Genomic DNA, 25,738 nt, shown 5'->3' with positions numbered 1-25,738 from the left:
GCCTGGGATGTTTCCCCACAGAGACCTCAGCTGTTAGCACAGACCGGCAGCACCGATTGCCCAACGCCAGGATTGCACCGGGCCGACAGGCAGTGCGGGCCAAAGGAGGTGGGGAACCAAAGCTGACCTGCAGCAAGGGCAGATGGCCTGAGATGGGGGTCTCTGGGGTCAGAGGCAGTGTTTCTCTTAAGCTCATTTAGAAACACCCAGAGGGGACAAAATTAAGAATAGGTTAAAGCTAGGACACTTTAAAAAGCGGTTGATGAATTGAAAAAAAGTGAGAAGGTCAATGCCAGGGGAAAATACACAAAACAAGGCAGCCACGGAAAGAAACCACTTTTGCTAGCAACCTCAGAAAGGGCAAACGGGCTGAAGCAGGCTCGGGTACACAAAATCCAGCCCAGCCCGTACCCCCTCCTCACTTTGTGGGCAGTGGGCTGCAGCCACGGAGAAGACCGGGAGCCGTACCGATGGGCCACCCGTGTTTGTGGCTGTAGAAACACGGCCGCAGCATCACCCTTGGCAATGCTTCTAGAAATACACAGCACACTGGTGCGGTGCCAAATGGCTCAATCCATGCAGTTTTGCCTGAAATCCTAGAGGACAAAGTGGCTTCAGCAGGGAGAGAACTTTAAGGGAAAACAGGTTTGCGACTGATTTAGCTGCAGACCAAAGAAAGAAAGGAGTTTACACTGAAGGGAGAACATAAGAGTGGGGACATTCAGGCTCAATGAGGTGCCTGCAGCACCTACCTGGGTTCTCCACCAGCCAGACTGTGGCAGGTGCCTCCAGACAAGCTGGCCCATCCTAACTTAGGTTTCTAAGGCAGCAGGAATGAATTAATCACAAGAGGCATTTCCTTCTCTCCAGAGACTATAGGACCCTAAAGAACAAAGTCCGGCTGAGGCAAATGTAAGGTGTAAAATGTCAGGGCAAAGAAACCCAACCCTGCCTAGAGGATGGTGTGACCTGGGAGAAAGAGCTGTCTAGACTGAAGCAACGCTTTGTTTCCAAAGGCCTGTGCTCCTTCTACAGTGGCCCTGGACAGCAAAGACACTGATTGTTCCTGAAGATGAATCCTAGGCAGTAACTGTGCGTTTTCTGCATGTAACGATATTGGAACAAAGAAGAAACTACCTGTTCCAGGAAAGCTGTATACACTGCAACTTACGGTTTGAACATATGATCTAAAGATCTACTGCTGAAGTCTTCCAGGTACCACAGAAACGTGTTTTGTACTTTCTGACTGTGCCAGCCATGCTGGGTAGTGTCTTGTGGATTCAGATCACTTCCCTGTAAAAATATGGATGCATGTTAAACTAACACTGGTGTAGGAGAGTCAAGTACCAGGCAACCATCCCTCTCCAAGGCTTGGCCATCCCATTCTCTGCTGGGAACACGCTCCTTGCTCAAGAGCCCCACTCCACAGCCCTCTTGTGCCGGAGACCGCTTCAGGGAACCAAGGAGAAGCCGCTTTGTCCTTTCACAGCACAGCCACCAGCATGGCAGCATCCCACCCCTCTACTTACAGACCCTCCCCAGGCGCCTGGGGCTGCAGTTCAACTCTCCACCTTCACCTGCTGTTCAAAACATCCCAAAAAAAGCGCTCAGCCCATCAACCTCACAGCCTAACAGTTAACAAAAGCCTTTCACGCGTTTTTTTCAGCTTTCACCCAGCTTCTTAGTTAAAAAATAACCAAACTAGGCTGAACTGCAGGAGATATCCTCCCTGCCGGCTCCAGGCTCAGACAAGTCCCCCACTCCCAGTTCAGAGATCAGCCACACTGGCAGCAAACACTGTTACTATTTTTCACATTGAACAGGCCACAACATAAATAAATGGGTGCTTAAAGAAAATAAAAATCCAGTTCTACTTAAAAATGGTCTTTAATCCATACTGAGCAAGGTTGCCATCTTCCCTCCCTGAAGGAGACTGCAAAATTAAATTACTGTTTGTGAAGCGCTCAGATATCACAGCAATAAGTACCCCAAAGCAGCCCACGGGGACACGAGTAATTTTGACTTGTGAGCGGGGATAGAAAAGCACACAGCCACACAACACAGAGGGATAAACAAAGTTAGCTAGTGAGCATCTTTCCCCTGTGCACTGATCCTGGAAAACACGAGCTGTGACCACAGAAAGACCACACTGTAACGTGGATATCCAAGAGGACCGAAGTAAAAAATAAGACAATTTTGTTGTGGCGTCCCCTGACGTCGAAGAACTTTCTGCAGCTTCCACAGAAGCATTTCAACTTGACCATGGAGCTTCCCAAAACGCCTCCTCTAGCCCGCAGGCAGCTCAGCCTCTCTCCTTCTGAAAGCTTTGCAAGCACACATGGCAGAGCGAGTTTTTCATGGGGCTGGTGGCCCATTCCCGCAGAGATCAGCTGTGCTGACCAGTGACCACCTCTGCTGTGTTGACCAGTGACCACCGCAGCTGTAACAAGCAGCTCTCAGCTTCTCCAGGCTAGAAAGGTCGGACACAGTAGAGCAAACAGCAAGAGTCAGCCGCTTTCTCCTGTGAGGACCAACATCAACAGGTAGCGTTGTCACCTAATTCTCTGATGGGTGTCAGTGGCCATGTGACAGCAGGAGAGAGCCAGGATGCCTGGACAGCTTTTTACACTTGGCACAGATCCTTTCATCAACACCACTGCCACAAAGCATGCTCCTGCGCTGCTCCCAGTCCTAGCCTCCATCCCATTTATCCTCCTCCGCTCACCATCACTAATCTCTAATTTGACTTCCCAGTTCTACTTGGTGAACAGCAGATCTTTATTGGAGCTGCTAAAGAGTGCACTCACCCACGAGCATCACTTCCCTCAAGTTTCAAAACGCTCCCCACCACTCCCTGCAACAAAGGAGCAGCAAATTTCTCAGATAAGGCGGCTAAAGGGAAACGTGTCATTTTAAAATGACTAAGCAGCCTCCTTCCTGAGCGCTCGTCTCAGAAACAGATGAACAACTTAGGAATTACACTTGCCAGAAGTATTTGGTGAAGAGTTTTGGCCCAGTCTGGTGTGGGGATGAGATTACAGCAGACTGCAGACGGAGCGTATTAATGGAAAGTGCCGGCAAGCTGGCAAAGCTGTTAACAGCCCTTTCCGAAGGGCTCTGCGCTGAGCGCAGAGCCTCTGCTAACAGCAGGTGCACTGCTGAAAGTGGACAAGTTCCGTAAATCGGCCTCTACGCGAACAAAAAGCCCAAAGAAACCTCACACGGCACAGCACGCTCGCTGTCACCACTCCTGACAGGCACGGATTTCGGTGGGGCAGAAGCTCAGAAGGGTTGTAACAACACCCAAGAAAAAACAAGAAACAACTCCAGGATGTTTTCCCCAGGCTCCAGGCAGGGATCAGGGCATTTTACAGCATGGAAGCAGCGCAACAAGAACAGGCGAGTCCTTCCAGCCATTGGGGTCCAGCAGGAGCCCCCCACTCACGATGTGCCAGGCACGCAGTGCCTGTGCCCATCAGCTGAACCGTGCTGTACGGAGCCCTGGCACACCGGCATCGCAGAGCCCTGGCACACCGGCGTGACTGCTCAGCACAGCTTGTACGGGACTCAGGACACTCCATCATGTGGTGGGGAAGTGCTGCTGGCTCCTGGGAAAGAGCAAGAGCAGGCTGCTGCCATGGGATTTATTAAACCAGCCCACAGGCTGCTCCTCAAGCCAGGGAAAAAGCTTGCTGCCAAGGAACTGCAGGCAAGGGAACCGCTCCAGGGCTGTACGATGATGGCGAGCTGTACGTTATTCTGCTCTACAGCAGGGATCACTCTCACGGGTGATCTAACTGGCAATTTTTCCACCAAGTGCTCACCAGCCTCCAAACTCACCAGGCACTAAGGGCACTTCATGCAAGCTGTTCCCCCAGCAGACACAGGAGACACCAGAACAGGGCAGATCATCTTCACTGTGCTCACAGACAGTCCCCAAACATGAGAAGTCACAAATAATTCACACCCCCAAAGCCTTTGACAGCTATCAGTAACGGCTTGAGGGATCTATGCCACAGTGTTTTCAAGAGAGGGATTTTTTGCGTTTGGGGGTCACAATGTTGCCCACCCACCACCTCTCAACACTCACGGATTGCTTGCTGGTCACCATACCCTTACCGGCTCCAGTTCAGAGGAGCTCTTCACAGATTTCAAAAGGAATTAAAATTTGATTGTCCCAGGCTGTTCACTAACGCACCTCAGAGTACAGACAAGAAATCACACAGAAGAGTCAAGCCTTCCCTGCCACGCTGTCCTAGCGAGCTCCTCTTGCCTGCTGGAAGCACAGACGTCAGCATCAGAGCAGAAGCTCTCCCAGTACCCACTGGTCTTGGAGCTTTCATTCAAGTACACAGTTTTCTAAGCCTGTACTTGTTACGAGGTGCTACAGCATCTGTGAACTACAGCTAAATGCACTTCCACATGTTTGTTTCTGGGCACGAATCCTCTACTAGCTCTTAAGCTAAAACATCCAAAACCTGCACTCAAAATTTTGGCCCGCATAAGACCTAGCAAGCTCGCTGTTACTGGGCTTGCCTCAAAGCCAAGACACAGCCCTCTCCAAATATTTTAAGCCTCAACCAGCCATTTGAGAGTTCTCGGTCAAAGAGCCATTTTACATGTTTTAGCAGCAGGGAGAAAAGCGGTAAGACTCAGCCAGCACTAACCCCTGACGTAATGCTCTTCTACAGATCGCTTTGCTAAATGCACGGTTTGGTTTAGCGCTGCAGCCTGAAGATCTCTCCCATCCGGGGCCATCAAGTCAATGCCAGTCAGTTGTAAATTAAACAATCACAAAACCTGAATACCAATTTTGCAAACCGAAGCTTGAACGTTTCCCCAGTTGAGGGGCTATTTTCGCCTCCGAGGCTTGCTGGGCACCCAAAGGTGACGGGAGTGTGGGAAGGAGAGATGAGGACTGGGGGGAGGAGGGGGCGGGCGTCATTTCCAGAGGAAGGTGGGAAGGGAAAGGAAACAACCTCTAGAACTGATGGGAATGGAAAGAGGTGGGAAAAGCAACTTGGAATTCCAACTGTGACTCAGCGAATCTAAGTGATGGAGCAAGGGGAAGGAGAGAGCAGACAAGAGTAGCGACAGCTACAAACCAGAATTAACCCCTGCCTCCCCACATATACGCTTGTGGTAGCAGGCACTGACAAGCTTCTGATAGCTGGCAGGTTACAGGAGCCTGTTGTTGAGCATCAGCTAAGAGACCCCGTCCTGCAGCCCCGCTGACGACAGCGCAGCAGCAGCAGCACTGCTTTGCATCAGTTTGAAACGCTGTCAACAGGAAAAGTAAGTTTTGAAACAAAACCCAGAGCTACACGCCACAGTTCAAACACAGCCAGGGAGGCACATGATGAAACACCCTGCAGGGACAGGGTGCACGTGGAGAAGGGGAGTATTTGCAGTGGTGGCTCCAGGTGATGCTTTACTGCTTCTCTCACTGCTGATGGCTGCAGGACCAGGGGGGTCCCAAAATTGTTAATTGTAAATCTCCTCGGGCAGGCTGATGCTTCTCTGCAGTTGCACATTGTGTTGAATGAGCACCCAAACCCAACCTAGCAACAAGGTGACACAGGGAAGAGCCCACCCCCAGTTTCACATGGTGTGGCTGCGGTGTGGCAGCAAGGGCTGCAGGACCTTGCTTTGATCTTCCAGGCTGGACCTCAGGTGTGCCCAGCGACACCCTCCTATATGGTCCTGCAGCAACCACCAGTCATATCAACGTCACCTGCTCACCTGCCAACACAACTCACAGACGTTTGGGGAAGGGTCTAGAGCACAAGTCTCATGAGGAGGCAGCTGTGGGAACTGGGGTTGTTTATCCTGGAGAGGAGGCAGCTCAGGGGGACCTTATCGCTCTCTAGAACTACCTGAAAGGAGGTTGTAAGCAGGTGGGGGTCAGTCTCTTCTCCCAGATAACAAGCAACGGGACAAAAGGAAATGGCCTCAAGTTACAGCAGGGGAGGTTCAGATTGCATATTAGGAAAAATTTCTTCACCAAAAGGGTGGTCAAGCACTGGAGCAGGCTGCCCATGCATGTGGAATCACCATCCCTGGAGGTGTTTAAAAAAAACCCACCAAACTCAAACGCTAGATGCCGTGCTTAGGGTCATTGTTTAGTAGTGGACTTGGCAGTCCTGGGTTAACGGCTGGACTCTTGTGATCTCAAAGGTCTTTTCCAACCTAGAAGATGGTTTAATCTGTCTAAGTATAGAATCATTTAACACAAACCATTACAGCCTTTCGTACTGTAGCTCACTGATTTACTTATTCCTCTTTGGGGATGTACATTTGAATTCTGAGGTCAGAAGATGGCCTGGTCCAAGCTGCCCTTGTTCCCCACATGTAAAGGGCATCATTACAGGCAGCTGCTATAAACCCTGGGGGCCAAAGGAAGTCTGAAATGTGATCACAGCAGACTGCCTAAACAGAGGAATGAAGAGAGTTTTGTGATTAAAAAAAAAAACAACAAAAAAAACCCAAGAAAAACTACCACAATCAAAACCAAACCCACGCACCAACCCGAGCCTGGATCGTACCTTCCAGTTCTAGGAGGGTGATGGACCCGTCAGGAGCCTGGTCCCGCTATGGTCAACGCCAAGAGGAACATAAGGGCTGGCTGAGCCATGTCCTGCTTTCTCCTTTCACTGGGGGAACACAGGGCAGTGACAGAGGACCACAGCTCAGCAGGGAGGCTAAAGGCTCTGAAGCACACATCAATATTCGGCAAGGGAGGATGAGTCTTTTATTGACCAGTATCAGCAATCACCACATCTCACTTTTCAGAGCAGAACACGACAAAGAAGTTACAGGCAAGAGAGCTGAACTAATGCAACACTGTGGGATTAGATTAAAACTAACAGAGGGGAAAAAAAAAAAAAAAAAAAAAAAAAGACTACTTCTGAGAGCTTCGTATTTCGGTCAGTCACATGGTGACCTCTGCATTTCCATGCTCAGGCATTAAAGTAGATCTACAAGTGCAATGTTTTCCGTAGCCCTACAGCCTGCCACTGGTAGGTAGCACGTGGAGAGTTCACAGGCAGGAGCTACCCCAAACATTGCCACTGCATTTTTGCAACTACGTCACTTGCCTGACAAGAGACTTGATCTTTCTAAACAAAATTGTTCTTCGTGGGGGCTAAGGTACTGCGAGGAGATGGAGACAGCAAGAACCACAAGGACAGCAGGGCAAATTAGTCATTTTCTCTCAAATGATAAGGAAATAAAAGTGAAGCAGGAAGAAAGCGGTACCTCTGTCAAAGGTCTCGGTCTTCTCTCTACAACAAATTCTGTGTGGCAGAGCTCACAGTAACTTGTGTTGGAGGAGGATAACCATTTTTCCAGGCAGCTCTTGTGCACGGTGCCCAGTGTTCCTGTGCAGTCACACGGGGAAAGCAGTCCCTCCCCATTTCCACCTTCATGACAGATTCGACAGATGGGACCATCACTAAAGAGGCAGACAAACAGAATGAAATCACGGTCAGAACAGGCAGAACGATACAGCCACATTGGAGAATGGGGTCTGAATCCCACCAAGCCCCAGAAGGGCACATGCACAGCAAGCAGCACCTGGCAGAATGTGCCAGGCACGCTGCAAGAGCCCAAAGCAGCAAGAAATCAGCCTCAGGAGAGTGTGGAGGTGCCCAGGAGCACTAGGTCAGTAAAATCTGGAAGTCGTGTTGATGAGCACCACAACACCCGAGAGAAGCTGGCACATCAGCCTCCTGGCCAGCTCAGCTGGCCACACAACGGCCTGCAGCATGTGTATTCCAGTCTCCAGCTCTGCTCCCAGCAGGCAGACGAGCTGACACTGGACCTGAAACCAACCCTGAAGTACTGACGCAAACCCAGAAGCCCAAAGCGAAGCCAGATGATCCACGGTAGCCATGGCATGCCCCCAGCCACCTGGAGCCACTCAAGAAGTTTGCAATCACAGTCACATTTATCAGATCACCTCACCCCTGCTCTGCATCCTGGGTTTAGCAGTAACTGCGTGGGGAATGGTGATATCTAATGACACAACTGCATTGACCCTGGAAGCCCAGCTCTCCAAGGACACAACATATTTCATGGCAAGCAGTCACCCAGGCTACGTTCCTGGCATACAAACCCTCTGCCCATCACGGTGCAGTAACTCGCTCAGCACCCTATCTGCACATCCCCACGCAGAGAACCGTTCCGCAGCATTTGTGCCTTGAACTGGCTGCAGAAATGCCTTGGTGTTTCAGAAACAACCACTTCTCACCCCCGCCTTGGCTAGAAATTTCAACCACAGAATCAAATCTCTTTGATCAGCTCCAGATCTGCTCTCTACAGACCTCACAGAACCAGAGAGACTTATCAAGGGAAGTATCAAACGCTTTCAGAGACGCTTGCAGCCTTCCCCACAGGGGACCTGCACTGCTGATCACACTCAGACCACCCATTTGCTTCCAAGAGGTTCCCTCACACCTCTAACTGTCACCACCGACTGTTAGCACTACTGCTCCAGCATCCAGCAACCGTTAGCTCAGCTGTAGCAGACAATATTCAGTGACAAGCATCCATCACAGCCTAAAGCAGGGGGGTTGTGGATCTACGTAAACTTAGAGCATCCAGTGTCCTCCTATAGCAAAGACTTTCTCTAGCTGCACAAAGAGCCAAGCCCTCTTCACTTGCCTGTTTCGTGTACTATCCCCTAAGTCTTGTCCTGTAGGAGACAAAGTTTTCCACATCCCCCAGATTTACAGACCTCTGTCATAGCCTGCTCAGTCACCTCTTCCACAAGCAGGAGCATCCTAGCCTATTCAGTCATGCCTTAGAAACACATCCACCTTTCTGATCACCATCACCACCCTTCCCTCTACCTCCTGCATTTCTAAAACATCCTTTCAGAGCTGCAGGGACCAGAGCTACAGTTTTCAAGATGTGAGCACACCAGGGATTTTTGCAGTGACTTCTGTTCTTCATTACTTTCCAAAATCTTCATATCTTATTTGCCTTTTGGTCACTGCTGCACATAACTGCCCATTTCCCTCCTCCTGCAAATACATACGTAAATCCCGGACCACTGTTCTTCATCTGCATCACCCCACACTGAACTGCAACCATTATTTCAGCCTGCAGCCATTTCCAATAACATTCAGTTCCCTAAATTCAGACATCTAGTGCCATTTTAGGTCCAAGGACATCCCAGTTGGCATCAAAAGGCATGGGTTTCCCAGAAGCTCTATGCCACGTCCGCCACCCCCATAATGAGGATGCCCTGGGCTCCCTGGGAAACCCGAAATAGCTCTAGACACCAGAGTTTGCTATTCTCAGAAATTCAGTACCCCTCTTCAGTGTTTGCCATGCATTGAGATCATTTAGAAATAAAATGCTGGGCAGCAGAAGCCCCATGCAGGGCTGCCCTCCCTGGACCATGCAAACGAGCCACTCACTAGCATCTCGCTTCTTTCCCACCTTCCAACCAGCCATTCCTTTCACACAACCACCATTCTCTTACATCCATAGTTGCACAGATTTGGGGGTAGGAGGGAGGACAAGAAAGGAACATCTTTATATCCAAACCCCTATTGCATGCCCTCTCCAGGTGAGCTGTATGGGCTATCACCTTTTCCCACATATTGCTGACAGTACAAAAACCAGACTGATCCCTTATCACAGCTCATGCACCACTGCTATTCTGACTTTTAAAAAACTCCGGACTGCAAAAGAAGTTTTTGGGGATTGCAACACAACAGGCAGAACAAGCAACATGCGCTCTTCAAAAGCAGTAGCGCCACTTCCATTAGTTTGCACAACCAGACAAAACAGAAAGCAAGACACGAAAATACAGTGCAAGGAAAAGGAGCGTACAGGGGAAAAACATCGGTGGTACGTGAAGGGAAGAGAAGAGCCAGCAAGAAAGTGTATGTCAGCTCACTAGAATAGAAGCAAGACTCCTCTGCTGGTGTACCACAGGAGATCTCTACCACTTTCAACCCAATGTTTAGCAGGTTTCAACCCAACTGGGCTTTTAAATCATATTCAAGGCTGTGAAGCAACGCACACCCACTGCACCATCCCCTTCTCTCTGCCAGACGTCACTGGTGAACCACTGAACCTTGTTCTCTCCTCATTTTCCTATGCCTTTTATTTAAGGGACGACTTCAGCCGGCACAAGCCCCGCCACAGGAGTCTGGAGAGGTGGTGGTGGAAAATCCATCCTCAGAGATACAGAAAACTGCATCCGACAAAGCTCTCGGCAGTCTGATCCACCTTTGAAGTTGGTCTTGCTCTGAAAGGAGGGTGAACAAGATGTCCTCCAGAATTCCCTTCCAATCTAAATTATTTGATGATTCTGTAACCTCTATTGACATAAATCTCAGCTGTATCAGAACGACAAAATTACAGTCCACTCACACAGCCTTAGCAACAGAGACAGACCAAAAAAAAAAACAACCCCCAAGCCTCCAGTGCTCTCGTGCATCTGTTATTTCCTAAGAAAAGCATCTGTAAGATATTTCAACCATTCTCTTCCTGTTTGAGGAGTTTCATATTTCCAGTGCATTAATATAACCTTGGCTACCAATAAACAATCCAGAAGGAAAAAATTTGCTGACAGCACAAAAAAAAAAATATCTTATCAGACTTCATTTTCCTTCCTTCTTATCCAGAGGGGGAGGGGGCCTGGTCACACTCCCACACCACACACCCTCAAACAGCCTCCAGCAGGCTGTAGAGACCATATCACTGATTCAATCTCCCAGCAGTGTCACCCTCCTCCTGGCTGCGCTTCCCTAAGGGCTGGTGACATGGAAGAGACTGAAACCCACCCGCCACCAAAACGAAAAAACTGGTGGCCCCGTGAAGACCCAACAGTATTCCTCAGGTGGGTTTTTTTAACCTGCAATCCCAGGCAGTTTCCTCACCCAATTATTGCACCGCCACAAGTTTTGAGGGGTTGCACAACTTTTTGCCCAGCCTATCTGTTGTCAGAGAGCAAGCCCAGTTCCCCTCACATTTTTATTGACCTGCTCAGGGTTTGCTAGATAAAGCAATTATGTTTGCCTCCATTCTCTTCTAGCTCCCCTGCTTTCCTCCCCCCAGCCTTTTGCAGTTGCCGCTTTCACACTTCATCAACACTTGGTCAAATTCATTGAAAAAACTAACAGCTGTTCACACAGGATTTGAACACAAAATTTGACTGTCTCACTAGCTGGACTGAACAATGCTGCTGTGTGTCCTCTGCTCTGGAAGCTGCTCAAAATACATGATGCGAAGTCACATCAGGAAGAGTCTGAGCAAGTAAAGCTAGCACACGTTCCCCCTAGCAATAGGCGAACACTGCAGTTCCTGCAGCACACACACTCTCCTCTCCCTGGGGCAGCAAACCAACACCTCACCTTTACTCCAGGACCATCCTGGAACACGGGCTGTGCTCTGTTTTCAGCCCCTCCATCATCCCCACGAACAGCACACGCTGCCCTCGCTAGCGTGGCATCCCCCCTTCGCCGCTGCTCAGCAAGGACTTGGCGGAGGCACACAGCCAGAGGCTGCCTGCCCTGTCCCACGCTGGAGTGGCCACAGGCGTGGGGGTTCCAACGAACACGCAAGTCCCAGCCCACCAGCACATCCAACTGGTTCCAACGAACACACAAGTCCCAACCCACCAGCACATCCAACGAGCTCCCGCAAAGACAGTGCAGACCTGGGAAGCATCAGGCTAACAAGGATTCACGCTCAATATCAGCGTAAAATGGGAGTTTGTCATCCCCCTCTGCCCCTAGAGCCATTAAAAAAAAAACACCAAAGGGGGAAAAAGTCATCACCCCAAGCCCCTTCCCCGGAGCAGCCCTACCTCTGCGCGCCCAGCGCCTTGATGACGGTGGAGAGGAGCCGTCCATCCTTGGCGGTGACCTGCGTGACGTACTGCGGGCGGCCGATGTCAGAGTCTTCCACCGACTTGGAGAGGGCAGCGCTTCCCGGGCAGTCGCACAGGGAGCCGGGGAGGTGGCAGCAGTCACCCGTCGTCATGGCAGCTCCGGGCCGGGCACCGGCACCAAGGTGAGCTGTGGGAATGGCATGGCAGTGAGCACCCAGCACCCTCGGTGGCCTGGCCAGGGCGCAGGACCCCCCTCACCACCCTCCTCCAGCTCTGCTTGGGCTGGCAGCACCCCGGGGCCCCAACAACCGCAGGTTTTGCTAGACTTCTGTCCCCTTTCATAGGCTCTGTGAGGTTGCCTTACCATAAAATTAAGGCTCCAAGTGTCCTACTTACATAATTTAGCGTCAGAATTGCAGATTTGTCTTTCCCAGAGAGAATTCCTGGTACCCGCCCTTTAACCTGATGAAGCCTTTCAAAGCCAACGGGCCAACGCAGAGATGGGGAAGGCAACCAGGAGCCCCACAGGCCCTGGCCACTCTGGTTAGAGCTGTCCTGAAAACTTATGTTCATACCTGCTGTAAAAGCTGCAAAGTTTCACCCAAACACAACACAAACACCACCGCGCATGGCTCAGTGCAGGGGGGCCCTTCTCTCAGCTGCGTTCAGGCACCTTCTGAGCCCGTTAAAGCCTGTCCACCAACTCAAAAGGCTCCTCTTCACCCCATCTTCGGTGTTCTGATTTTTTAATTTTTTTTACAGGGATGTACATGTGTCCGTTTCCACATCCCGACAGCAAACATGCGGGTATTAACCCCCCAAAAGCATTAAAAACCCTCCCGGAGCTCCACGGAAAGGGCAGCAGGCCAGCTTTCCTCCTTGCCCTTTCAATGATTCAGACCAACCGTGATTTTTCACGACCAGCCACGTGCAACCAGCAAAGCACACCATCACCTTTTCGGCACCTCTGTGATCTACCCAAGGAGAGCACAAGGAACAAGCAGCAAATACATGAATCGGGGAGAAGATGCAGAGAAAAAGCCCAACATGACAAACGAGGAGGTGGCTCAGCTGAGCCACGTGTGACGTCTCTGCCTTTGAGGGAAGGCAGCAGCTCGCCCAAGCTGCCAGCAACAGCCGTGTTCCTCCCTGGGAGGAGATATCTCGATCCCAAAGACAGGCATGCTTTGCAGATTCCTAAAAATCCCATTTTCTCCCATCTTCTTTAGCCCGGTCCCTAAGAGGCAGCTGTGCAGAAATAAAGAGCTAGGGTTACAATTAGTCACCAGCTGAACACCAGCCAACAACATCGGACTGCTGGTAAAGACCGAAATCCTCATGTCTGTAAACAGGAGCGCCTTATGGAAGGCACACACGGCCATCCCTGCGCACCAGTGCTGCTGGGATCATCGCTGGAACGGCCTCTCATCCCAGCGGCTGGATTTCAAGAGAGACACAATCCCATAACAGAAGTTCAAATGAAAGCAATGAAAAGGATAATAGGTCAGAGGCAGGGGGGTGGAAGGTGGTGGTGGGGATGATGGACAAACAAAAATAACCCCCAAACTTACTCAAGCAGAAATATGAAAAGAATTAGGTTTGTTTAATTTAGGGGGCATGGGGGGAATCTTCAATCTCCGTTTCCTGGAGTTAGAAGCAGGCAAACAAACCTTCGCCACTCCCTCCAAGGAAATGCTTTTTTGTTTTGAGATCTCTGTGCACAACAGGAGTCAAACATTCCCATGAAACTCCAGTTTCGTCAGGTTCAGCTAAGCCTAAATCAACCTAAAATAGCTAAAGAAAATAAAGGCTTGCTCCTGGTTGGAGGTTTGGCCAGACTAGAGAGGAAGAAAACAAAGAGCCAAGAAAACAAGAACGTGATCATTGAAGCCTTGAAAACCCTGATTTGGGTAAGCACAAGTGCTCTTTCATGTCTTGGAAATTAAGCAACTCTTACACAACCAAGGGCTTCATCCGTCAGGACAGTTCCCATCACGGTGGATGTGTTCAAGAGGGAGAGAGCACTTCACTGGCATCTCATCACCAGATGCCAGCTTTGGTAGCATCCCCTCAAATTACAGAATATTTTCTAATTTCTAGTAGAAAAGTTTATAACCTCTTTATTAAAGCTGCTCTTGATAATTATCTGCAATCTTTCCACTCGAATGGAAATAAGCTTGAGCTTGTGGGCAGATCAATCCCCATCAAAACAAATGGGAATCTTTCCATCAACTTAAAAATGAACTTAGACTCAGCAGTGCCTTGACTCAGCCTCTCTCTCCACCTGTGCAAAGAGCACACAGGGTTAGAGCCACTTTTCTTATTGCTTTCCCTTTTTTTAATAAGAAAAAAAAAAGGTTACAAGCTCTCCAACTTTAAGGAGCGAAAAGTAAGATGATAAATGCTATTGGAATTACTTAAGTCAGCTGTTTTGCAAGTTAAGGAGTTCTTTCAATTTTAAAAGCCTCTTACTGAACCAGGCATGAGAAGATATATGCTTTTAATAAAAAGGTCTGTTCCGTTTGTTCAGCCAAAATGTTGTTTAAGTCCAGGGGAAAAAAAGTCCATTTTGTGTATTGGAATAAAACTGCCCTCACTCCCTGTGTCCTGGGAGTATTTATACTGAGGCTCTTTGTGCTCCACATCTGAGACACAGGCAGCACCGTGTCCTTGCCCTGGCAGCACTATTCAGGACTGAAACGGAATTGCCACCCTGCCGTCTGTCAGGAAACGCACGGTTTTCTACAAGTTATTTGGCATTTTCTTCTTGGGGTCCATCCCAGGGTGGAACCTGAAGTCACTGCTTTAATATCTGACTCATGCCATTCAGCAGGCACAAAGGAAAAGCCGCAACATTTTCATGGATACAGTTAGTGAGGAAGGAACTGAAATCCAAAGATAACATCTGCAGTGCACTCCAGTTCCAATTTCATACCCAGCTGAACATGAACCGGAGTGTACAGCCAAGCCAGTCCCTTTCCTGGCTCCCTAAAGGCTCAGCTCATCAACACACAGCCTTCCTTCACAACTGTCAACAGCTCATCGAACCAAACCCCGACGTCCATAGAATCACAGAATTGTTTAGGAAAAAACCTTTAGGATCATCGAGCCCAACCATTAAGCTGGCACCACCAAGCCCAGCGCTAAACCACGTCCCTAAGCACCACATCTGCACCTCGCCTAAACGTCTCCAGGGATGGTGGGTGACTCAACTGTGTCCCTGGGCACCCCGTTCCAGTGCTTGACAACCCTTTTGGTGAAGGAATTTTTCCTACCATCCAATCTAAACCTCCCCGGCACACATTGAGGTCATTTCTTCTTCTATTGCTCATTACTTGGGAGAAGAGACCGACCCCCACCTCGCTACACCCTCCTTTTAGATAATTGCAGAGAGCGATCTGATGTCCCCTGAGCCCCCTCCTCTCCAGGCTGAACACCCCCCGGTCCCTCAGCTGCTCCCCACAGGACTTGCTCTCTACACCCTTCACCAGCTTTGTTTACAGCAGAAACACCAAAAATGCAGTGGGAATCAAGACCCAAACAGTTGGTTTGCACCAAACGCTGTTGCTGGGGTTTTTTCCTGGGCAGCTGTGATTTCTGAGCTCATTCCTTAGGGATGCATGTCTTGTTCTCATTTAAAAAGAAAAAAAAGTCTGAGACATTAGGTTTATTATCAATATTCCCTCTGCTGCCACAGTTAGACGTGAGCAAATAAATCAGAAGTCTCTTCTCAGCAACATTTTGTATCCTCAGCTTCTGAGCAGATCCAGGATATAAAGGGCTGAGTTTGCAGAGATTACTCAAATTGAAGAAAAACAAACCCTGTTTGTGGAAAGCTGGCTCAGAAAAGCGAGTTATGCACCAGGACTCCAAAACTCAAACACGTGCAGTGAGGTGAGCCGGTTCCTCAAATTGCAGCTAGTGTTCCAAGGCTGAGACCACGGTGCTGGCGCGTGCAGGATCCCACCTGCTACACTGCTTGTGCAAACCACACCAGCAAAACATCCTCCTTGTCAGTCTTCAGGCATCACAAGGAGATGGGTGATCCAGTTTGTATCATCCAAAGGGCCACAGGGGTTTCCAAACTCCCTCAAATGACCGAACAGCTCAAGGCTGCAGAGATCAGGACGGAGAGCAGTGGTTCAGCCTGAAGACATGCCCAGCAGCGACACGCAGAAGACAAGGAGCCGAAGGGTCCCCCCAGCTCTGCTCTGCACCCACAGCCGGTTAAGACAGTTATTTCTCCCAGGTAGGGAAGCCACAGCAAGCCAGATGACTACCTTGATCAAAGCCACAAGGGAAAAGCCACAGTCAAGAGAAAAAAACAGCCACAGGGGAATCGTTAGGTGGAGGTCACGGCCATCGGCACGATAAGCATCTCAACCTGGAGCAATTCTGAGGCTCTGATAGAATCCAGAGCAAACTGGACTTCACCAGCTCCACCTTCTTCAGATGTAGCTCATCTACACCAGCTTCTGTACAGATCAGCCTCCCTGGAACGTCCCCACCAAGAACACAAATGACCTCCTGGCAAGGCCGCCAGTGCCTAATTCCACTCCTCTCGTGGAGCGGCCCATTTCCCTGACCGAGACCTGGCACCTCGCTACAGTGCCACCAGCAAATAACCGAGCTGTGTAGCCGACATAACCCACCCGTTCTTCTTTGAACTTTAGCTAGCAGCCCACTCACAACCTGCAGGTCGCCAAAGCTCCGACGCTGCGCACGCAAGCGGACGTTTAACCCCCAGGTGCAAGGCTACCCAGCCTGCTTTCCAAATCCACGGGAATGCAGGCACCGAGTTTTCCAATCATATGATCCTCCAGATGTCATCGGCGAACTGAAGGTTTTCAGTTGCTACAGGGCATTTCCAAACATCAATGCTTTCCTTTTCACCACGAAAGCTGGATTTCCCAAATCCTGGGGGCTCTCAGATCATCTGAGCACAACCTTCTCGAGGGAGACAAGTACCATGAGTTGCCTCCTCCACCACATCTAAGCACCTGCCCCCACACACCCCGCCTCATCCAGCTCACACGCATCTTTCCAGGGCACAAATCCAACCCCAGGCCTGTAACATGTCATTCAGCATCCAGTTCTGCCTACTGCAGACAACTGGTTAACCAGTTAACCTGTAGTACCTGTGCAACTGGCAGGGACCCCCCTCCTGTACATCACGGTGGGCAAGCTCTGGCCTCCAGACCCTTGCACCCACAGTGATTACACACCCTGAGATACTCCCACCAGAGATATGCACGGGTGGGATATGATGAGTGGCCTGAAGTGCTCCATGCTACTGTTAAAAGGTTGCATAATACTTTAATAAACAAAAAAAAAACCCCAAAGAAAACCCAACAGAAACAAACACCCAACCCCCAAACCAAAAAAAAAAACAAACAACCCAAGAACTGGTCCCACACTGCTGCAGGGCTTTGTTTTTCAGTTTTGTTTGTTTTAAACATACTTTCTGCTCAGGGTTGAAGACCGCAGCCTCATTTTATTCTTTTTTAAAAAGTACACTATTTTGTACATCAGCTATCTGCCTGCAAAAGTTACCCTGCAGGTCTGCTGCTCAACACCCTAAAAGTACACGAAAAGCAACAGATCTGCCCACACTTGGTTCAGCAGCTGCAGATAGCTCCAAAGCTTCCCAAGATGTGCCCTCAGGCCCAGATGGGGGAATTTTGCTCTGAGACCTCACTGCAACTCTCCCATCACCCACGATTTCAGAAGAAATCTATGCATCATGTGCTTGGGAGTCATCGGAACACAAGAGCCCTATGCATCAGGGTGCAACCAGCCCTGTCCAGGGAGGAGAGAGAGACAGCAGTTAATGACACATACCCCAACACCCCGAATAAGATCTGATGCCACACAACAGCTTTGAAAGCTTTTGGAAATTTGGTAGATAACACATAGGACAGGGTTTCACTCCCCAGGAGCTTCTCCATTGCCTGCCCTGCCTGCAACATTTGGCTGACGGTGGCAGCTAAAGGAGATGCTGTAAAAACTTCAGCATCAACTCGCTCTTCAGAGCATCTCAGCAAAGCAACACAGTGAGTCACTCATGGGACAGACGACCTTAGGCTCAAAAGAAACCAAGCCCCAAAAAGCAAGGGGGAAATAAATAAATAAATTTTAAAAAAACCAACAAAATCAAGCAATACCCCAGGAGCACGAGGAACCTCCCTCCTCCTACACTTTTACCAGCAAAACACATCGGCTGAGGTACTGGGAAGCACCACTGCTGTCCACCCAGGCTTACCTGCCTCACCAGGGCTGAACATCAAACATTCATAAGATACTCCGAGTCTAACCACGTCATGCCCAGAAGGAGGTTAGATGCTTCTAGGAAGCAGCTTTTTTGTACTCTTTTTTTTTTTTTTTTTTGGTCACATTTGTACATTATCTACCACTGCCAGGAATCAACTCAGCTGCCTCTCAACTATTCCAGTAACACAGCTCAGCAGCAGCGAAACAGTAACACAGACCTTCATTTACCAGGCTCCTGCTGGGGGCAAATGATCAAAATTTCTCTATACCAAGCCACTATTTAGGCATATTCCAGAAGCTCTATCAAGTCCTGACTACTTAGACTATGGCTTGATGGCAGATGAGTTTGTTTCCCAGGCACAGATGAAGAGACAGCCTTCCACAGAATGCTATTTTTTTTTTTTTTTCTCCCCAAACAGACACAAGGCCAGGCTCTGACTTCTATTCCCCATTGGTAAAAAAACATTGCAGCAAGCCTTCATGATCAATATACTGCTGCTCTCCAACGCCTGCATCCACACACATCCCTCCTCTCCAAAACTTTCAGCATATTTGAGCAATCCCTGCAGTAGCTGCACTTTACCTTGCAGCGCTGGCAAACTGGTGACTTGCAAAGACGAAACACATGGGGCACACACCCTGAGCTCTCCGTGGGCTCCCACTGGCAGTGAACCCCAATTTTCAAGCAAGGCCATAACGAGGAACCTCGTTTGAACACCACTGAGCTGCTACCCAGCAGGGCTCCCACCACCCCACATTTCAGGATACCTACCGGGTCGTTCACCTCCTTGTTTTTCAATCAAACTTTATTTTAGAAGAGCACTGCCTAATATATAACAATATGTTATTCAGTATTCAAAAAGAAGCAAGAAGTTCAAGTTTACATACTGAAAAAAAAAAAGATCAGTATAAAAACTGGAAGCCTAAAGGATGATTTTTTTTCTTGCTGTAAGCTGTACTTGGGAAAGATCAGGCCATGCGCTACAGCTGGAGTGCCAAAACGAACAAAGTTATCTCAGATCTTCTGAGACTCCTTATCTGCCACAAGACCATATGAAAGGCAAGTTTACTGCACTTTAATTACCAACATCTGGAAAAACGAATTGCAACATAAGGAGAAAATTCTTTGCAGAGGGTATCTCCAACCAAAAAAAAAAATCAGCCATTCAGCCATTTTAATAACAAGTTTCATAAGGAAACAACTAAAAACCAGCTGGGACATGAGAAACACCTGCTGCTCCTCTATGTCTTCAAAAGACATCAGCTTCTGGAGGTGAAGAGCAGCACGATTCAATGCATAATACAACTACGTAGACCCTGTGCCTACCTCCTCCTGCATTTTATCACTCTCTTTCTGCAAGAAGAGAGAGATGCATTAGGAAGACTTGAAAAGTTTTCTGGAAATCACGAACCAAGGTGGAAAAAAACTGGTTCTCATGCCCACAAAGCAATGTTTGCAGCAGCACCACCCTCCAGTAGGGAAAACCAACTCTCCCAGCACCCACAAGCACACCCCTGCCCTGCTCCCACCTAGCAGCACTGCCTCCTGAAGGCACCAGAGCTGCGCCTCTCGCTTCTCTTTGCACTGTGTCCTTTACCAAAATAACAGCAAGAACACTTCTGCTTACTAGCCCTATCGCTTCAGAGAGCTCCCCTTCAGAGAGAGGCAGCATCTGCAGCAATGCCAACGTTCAAGGGCTCCCCCAGCCCATGCAGTCACTTGCCAGGCAGTTTCAGTTTATTCAAAACACATGGATTTTCCAGCTCTGGGTAATGCATCAGGAGAAAAAAACAATTTTAGTGTAGCAGCAACGCATGCACTAGATCAACAGAGAAGCGCCCACATGATGTTGGACCCGTCCGTTCCTCAAAGAGCATTACTCAGAAGGATGTAAAATGTTATTTCAGGATCAGGAATCCCATGCCAGGAAGAACTTGCATTCTCCTCAGTGTTTTCCTCCTTTAACATTTAACACTGTTAATTAATGCTCTGCTTGGAGACAAACTGGAGCTGGAACAAACCACGCGCCAGCATGCAGCACCCCACTGCTCAGAGCAGCACATGGCCGGCATGCAACCACCGCTGGAAACCAGGCAGCAGGCTCACCTTCAAACAGACACTTGGTCTGCAATTTAACTTGCCTATTTATATTTTTCAGCCTAGCTCTTTCACTGCACAAATCTCTTCAGCACGCTCAGTTCTCAAAGAACTTTCCAGCAATGGCACCACTGCAGCCTTTGACCCACCACCCACCTGCACCTGATGAGCTCCAAGGCAGGCACCAGCGGAGAGCATCCTCTTCCTCCACGGTCAGCCAAAGAGAGGCTGCTCCTAGCCAGCTTCACCAGCATCCCCCTTCTGCCCACTCCTGCTGCTACAAATTCCCTCCTTGATCCTGAAACGGAACTCCACAATTGACACCAGTGCTGAAAATGCCAGTCTCTCTCTCTCTCCCCCAATTAAGGCTGCAATGTTTAGCTTAGGCTGTGTTTCTTGTTCTTCTGGAGACACAGGCCCCCACTGGTTCATCTACAGGGAAGTACGAGAAAAACTAGGAGGAAATAAAAGTTGAGAACAGTCCAGAATTGTAGCTTACCTTTTCCCACCACCACTCTCAAATCTAAGCCCAAACAACTTTCAGCTGAAACAGGACTAAAGCTCTCGAAGCTTCAAACAAAGAAACAGGTGTTAAAGCCAAGACTGCAAGAGTTCGGTGCATTCCCCTATTTCCAGAGAAGTGCTTTAGAAACTAGGTTTGTTTGGACTCACATCTGCCAAGCCAGTACTGCTCCTTGCCCCTTGTTCCCTCTTTTTGGGAACAGCAGGAGAATGTTTCCGTCAGTCTATCACTGACTTCATGACAGCTGATTAAAATTGCAAGAGCAGTTACAGTGTGCCTGCCCTTGAGGTTAACCACACATAATCATCTTGTATTACATCAGGAATTGAAACATTTAGTTAGAATTGCTACATAAAATCTGGAAGAAAACTTAAGAGATGCCTATTTTGACTGAAAACGGCAACAAGTCACAGATTCCAGACTGGAACGCTGCTCCTCCTGGAGAGGTCTGGGGCAAGGAATGCATTTGCATGGCTGACAGGTAGGAAGAGCTGCAGGTCAGCACAGCTCCCGTCAGGTGTTCACTTCACTAGATGGTACGAAGGGTTCAGTCCCTGCCCCGAGACACTTTGCCAATCCATGCTTTCAGGATTTTACCACTCTGCGTTCTACCATCAGTGCTTAGAGCTCTCACTGCCTGTAACACTCACAGCTATAAAGAGACACATCCCACCACCAGGAACTGTAACAAAACTGTAACAGGACCGATAGCAACTTCCCCGCTTTTACACGGCAGGATAAACAGCCGAGCACTCCCCCAAACGCTCAGCAAGTGGGTGGCCACCTCTCCCAGCAGAGCTGCATCCGTCGCTGCGATGCTGATGAGCTAGAGCCGACCTGGTCTCACCACGGCAAGCACAGCAGGAAGATGACAGAGCGAGTGTGACAGCATCCTCCCTGGGGTTCGGCTGCTGCAGCCCGAGCCGGGAAGAGAACAAGACCAGACCTGGAGAAGTGAAGAACCTGCTATTCACATGCATGATGTTAACTGTCTCAATAAGCCACGTTAACCCATCAGTTTAGCACCAAAGCTATTTTACACAAACTTCACAGAAACTGCCGGCCTACCCTTCACATTGAAATGGTGCTGTGCTCATTTCCTTCACATAAAAGTAACCCACGGCTTTATTTTTCATGTGGCTCATCTTGTACATCACAGAGACTGTGTGCTCATTTCTTACTAATTTAGAGGTGGTTAGTGTGTTTTCAAGGGGACTAGCATAAGTAAACAGACATCATTTCACTCTCAGGGGAAGGGTTTGAGCTAGGAGCATACGGAAGCATAAATTAACCAGAGTAATTAAGACAGGGGGGCTGAAAAGTTCAGTTATGAACTTTAATCTGGACAGGGGGGCTGAAAAGTTCAGTTATGAACTTTAATCTGGACAGTGGGGGGAAAGAGTTTAGAAAACTGAAACCCTGAAATCTCCACATAGCCAAAGCTGAGTCAAAGTCAAGTGGGGGAAAAGTACACTTATTCTGTAATTTACAGTTCAGGATGCCCAATTCCTTCCTTCATCTTCTAAGAAAAGGTTCTGTGGCTTTTAGTGTAAAAAGGCAAGATATTTTAAACGATAGTGAAAAAAAGCCCCTCCATGCACATTTTACTTTGTATCTCTGCCTGCTGAACTACTACAAAGTCACATCCTGAGGACCTGCAGCAGTCCCTCAGGACTAACAGAGTCTCAGAGCCTGTATCCAGCCTCAACTTGCCCAGCCTGTGCTGGATGCATTTTGGGTTGATTTTGGTCATGCTGTTTCAAGGAATCTATGCTAACTTCCTCCCCGGGAAACACTGTGTCACACACTTGCGTAATCTGGGCCAGCATCAATAACCTAGAATGGGAAAGCCCCTCTCCCAGCATCTATTAAGGCAAGAAGTCCATCGGAAGCTGCTTACAATTAGTATGTTTGTAATACTGCTCATCTGCATGGTCTCCTTGGCATCCAGCATGGGGTGACCTCACTCCGCAGCCTCAGTGCAATTCCACAGCAAAAAAAGGGCAATCAAACACATCAGAAACAAGAAACCACTAGTTCCAATGTTGGGTGGTTTTTTTTCTTTCCTGTTTCCACTTAAAGACTGCCAGTGGTGATAATTAGCTAACCACACACAGACAACCCAGGTTTTACAGCTGGTATTTAGCATTCCTGGTATACACGTTAAGCTCTCTCCTGTGCCACCTGGTCCACTCCTGGCGAAGTTAAGACTTCCTTACTGATGGAGGCTGCCTGTAACGTTCCACAAGGCATGTCTGGGGGTAGTAAGACCACGTGTCCTCAACTAGAATTATTAAATTCACTGTTACAGTGCATGCAACAACAGGATTTTCCAGTCCCAGCTCCTTTCCCTTCAAGCCTCTCTTTCTGGTCATACCACCACAAACACACCTGGAAAACCAGGGCTCTTCTAGCCCTCCAAACATGCTCCTCCAGATAATCCTTTGGAGATGCAATAATAAAAGTATTCAAACACTTAAGCCTTGGAAAGATAAGAAGACTAACATTCAGCTGTTAAAAGGATTATTCTGTGCATGTGTGAGCTTGGCAGCCAAACAGTGTTGTATGTCCCCATGACCAGGGTGGATAAAGGGGCCTGGCCACAGCCAGACCATCAGAGCAGCAGCAGTACAGGCATTCTTGACCAACCTTGAAAAAGGTTGAGAAAGCACTAGAAACCATATCAGGAAGGATGCAGAGATAAATGTTTGCTGGAAGGTGAGTGGAGCAAGAGAATGAGGGTCCCCAAAAAAAAGGATGGTTGAGAGGGGGACACAAACAGTCCCTTGAGTACGAGCCAATAAAGGGCACAGGGTGGGACAAGAAGGACACCCCCACTGAGAGATCTTCATCACACATCAGGGAAGGACAGCCTCGTCTCTGGACACTGCAAGGACAGTGCGCGGAATACAGAGAAGCCTGATGAAAAGCCAGAGCTGCTCTGGCTAACCCTAGCACCTCCAGTTAAGTCATCACCAACATGGACTTCAGGGACACCCCACCTGTCTGCTTGCCAAATCCGAGCTCTGCACAGCCTCCTCCGAGAGGGTGTCACGCCACAGCCTGCACTCTCCTTCAGCTGCATCACCCCATGCCCAGGCCAGCACCATTTCTGTGGCTACTAACAGCGCAGGCAATCGCACAGATAAGCGAGAAGTCTCAAATACCATCGCACAGCTTTTTTGGGTTTTAATCTCGGTCTCCCCATCAGATAGAGAACACGCTCATATGACGAGAGCAAATGTTTGAGACCATGAGAAAAGTACCTCCAATGTCACAATCATCTTCCTGTACATGAGCCACAGGCTCATCCCTCGGACAAATCCCACGAGCGAGCAGTTTGCTCTGTTGCTAGCAGTTGTCTCAAGAAATCTGGTTTAAATGAAATAAAGAGATTTTAGAGGTCTCAGCTTCAGAAAAGTCAATCACAAACTCTACGCTTACACCACAGAGGAAGACAGCTGGTGCTCCAACACAACAGGTCTTTGGTTTTGCCGTGACACTGAGCCTGTTCCCTGGGGATGCCCCTGTAACAAGCTGATGCCACACTGCGCTCGGCAGGTCCCAAAGGGCCGTCAGACAGAGCCACCAACGCTCCCACGGAGGAGAGGGAAGAGCCCCGGGACCCCACTCGCAAAGGCCTCTTCCCAATAACAACTTATCTCCGCCACAATGAAGTCCGATGATCGCCTATAAAAAATCGCTGCTTCGAACCTCCAGGCCTGCGACGTTTTCCTCCCAGGTGACGTTTCTACGCGGGGCCGACGGGAAGGCCCTCGGGAAGGGGCTACAGCTCCCACCGCCAGGCCTGCCGGGGCACGGCGCCGTGGCCGAGCACCCGGTACAAGGCCCCGCAGCCCGAGAGCTGCCGCCCGGCACGGCTGCCCGGCGCCGGTAGGGTGCCCGCTGCCCCCGGCACGGCCGCGCCCCCCGGGCCGCCAAGGCACGGGCACCGGGGTGCTGCTAAGCACTAGGGCGCTGTTGACACCCCCGCGGCGGCGGCAACCGGCTCCCCCGGGAGGGGCTGAGGGCCGGGGAAGCTGTCAGAGGCTCTCGGGCCCTCACCACCGGGGGCGGCCGCACCGCGGCCTGCCCGCCTCGGCCCACCACTCGCGCCGCCGCAGCCCCACACCGGAGCGCGGCCCGGCCCTGCCAGGAGCGGGGCGCTAGAGCCGGGCCGAGCCAACCGCCAGTCCCCGGCACCCCGCGGGTGCCACCCCACCCCGCCCGGTACCTGCGGTCCCGGCGCCCGCGGCCCCTCAGCGCGGCGCCCGCCGCCCCATCGCCGGCTCCTGCGGCCGCCGGGCTCCGCCCCCCCGCCGCCACCGCCCGCCCTCCCCGCGGCTCTGCCGCCTCCCGCCAATCACTGCACAGCGCTGCGCTGACGCCAGCGCCGGCACAGCCAATGGCCTGCGGGGAAGCCGGCCGGCGTCGCTACACGACCCCGCTGGCAACAGCCGCTGGCCAATAGCGACCCGGCAGGGCGGCTCGGCCCCGCCCCCGCCGCCTCAGGCACCGCCGCCTCAGCGGCCCTCGGCCAGGCTACGGGAGGCGGCCGTCGGCGCCGCCTGTCCCCGGGCCGCAGCGGGAGCGGCCCCGCAGCCCGGGGAGCTCCGTCCCGGCCTCGGGCCTCTCGCCGCCGCTCCGCCTTCCCCCCCACCCGCGGTGGCGGCCGCTGAATGCCCGGGGCCGGCCCCTCCGCCCCTGCCTGGGGGCCGCCATGGCACAGGGCCGCGCTGCTGCCCCGCCGCGCCCCCGGCAGCACAGGCTGTTGAGAGGCCGCCGGGAGCCCCGGGCCCCCCCCCGAGGCCTAACGCCGGGCGCTGAAGCGACGGGAGGAGCCACTCGGGAACATCCCACCCCCCAGCCGGGGGCATCGGCTGAGCCCCGGTGACCGATGAGACCCGGAGACCCCGGCCTCGGGCAGCCGCCCCCCGCAAGGCCCTTGGCCCCGGCCCCAGCGCTCGGCCTTTGGGCCAACACCGGTTTTTTCCGC

General features: G+C 50.5%; 1 protein-coding gene across 4 annotated transcripts in view; it reads right to left on the bottom strand.

Annotated features, from left to right (window-relative positions):
- Window positions 1–25,066, bottom strand: part of MARCHF2 (membrane associated ring-CH-type finger 2) — a 37,775-nt gene extending 12,709 nt beyond the window's left edge. Inside the window, exons 1-3 of one of the 4 annotated variants that reach the window (XM_056337432.1) lie at window positions 24,977–25,066; window positions 11,828–12,038; window positions 7,258–7,453 (exon numbers count right to left, since the gene is read on the bottom strand). In XM_056337432.1, the coding sequence (XP_056193407.1) occupies window positions 7,258–7,453; window positions 11,828–12,003 (372 nt within the window). In that variant the 5' untranslated portion in view covers window positions 12,004–12,038; window positions 24,977–25,066. Of the gene's footprint in view, window positions 1–7,257; window positions 7,454–11,827; window positions 12,039–18,113; window positions 18,170–20,375; window positions 20,469–24,186; window positions 24,433–24,976 lie in introns of those variants that run through there. The other 3 variants (XM_056337434.1, XM_056337435.1, XM_056337431.1) reach the window with 3 other exon arrangements.
- Window positions 25,067–25,738: the final 672 nt, after the last annotated feature.

This window comes from Falco biarmicus, chromosome 4 (genome assembly GCF_023638135.1).
Source record: "Falco biarmicus isolate bFalBia1 chromosome 4, bFalBia1.pri, whole genome shotgun sequence".
Taxonomy (NCBI): domain Eukaryota; kingdom Metazoa; phylum Chordata; class Aves; order Falconiformes; family Falconidae; genus Falco; species Falco biarmicus.
Note: the sequence above shows the minus strand (reverse complement) of the source record. Positions and strands in the feature narration are given on the sequence as shown.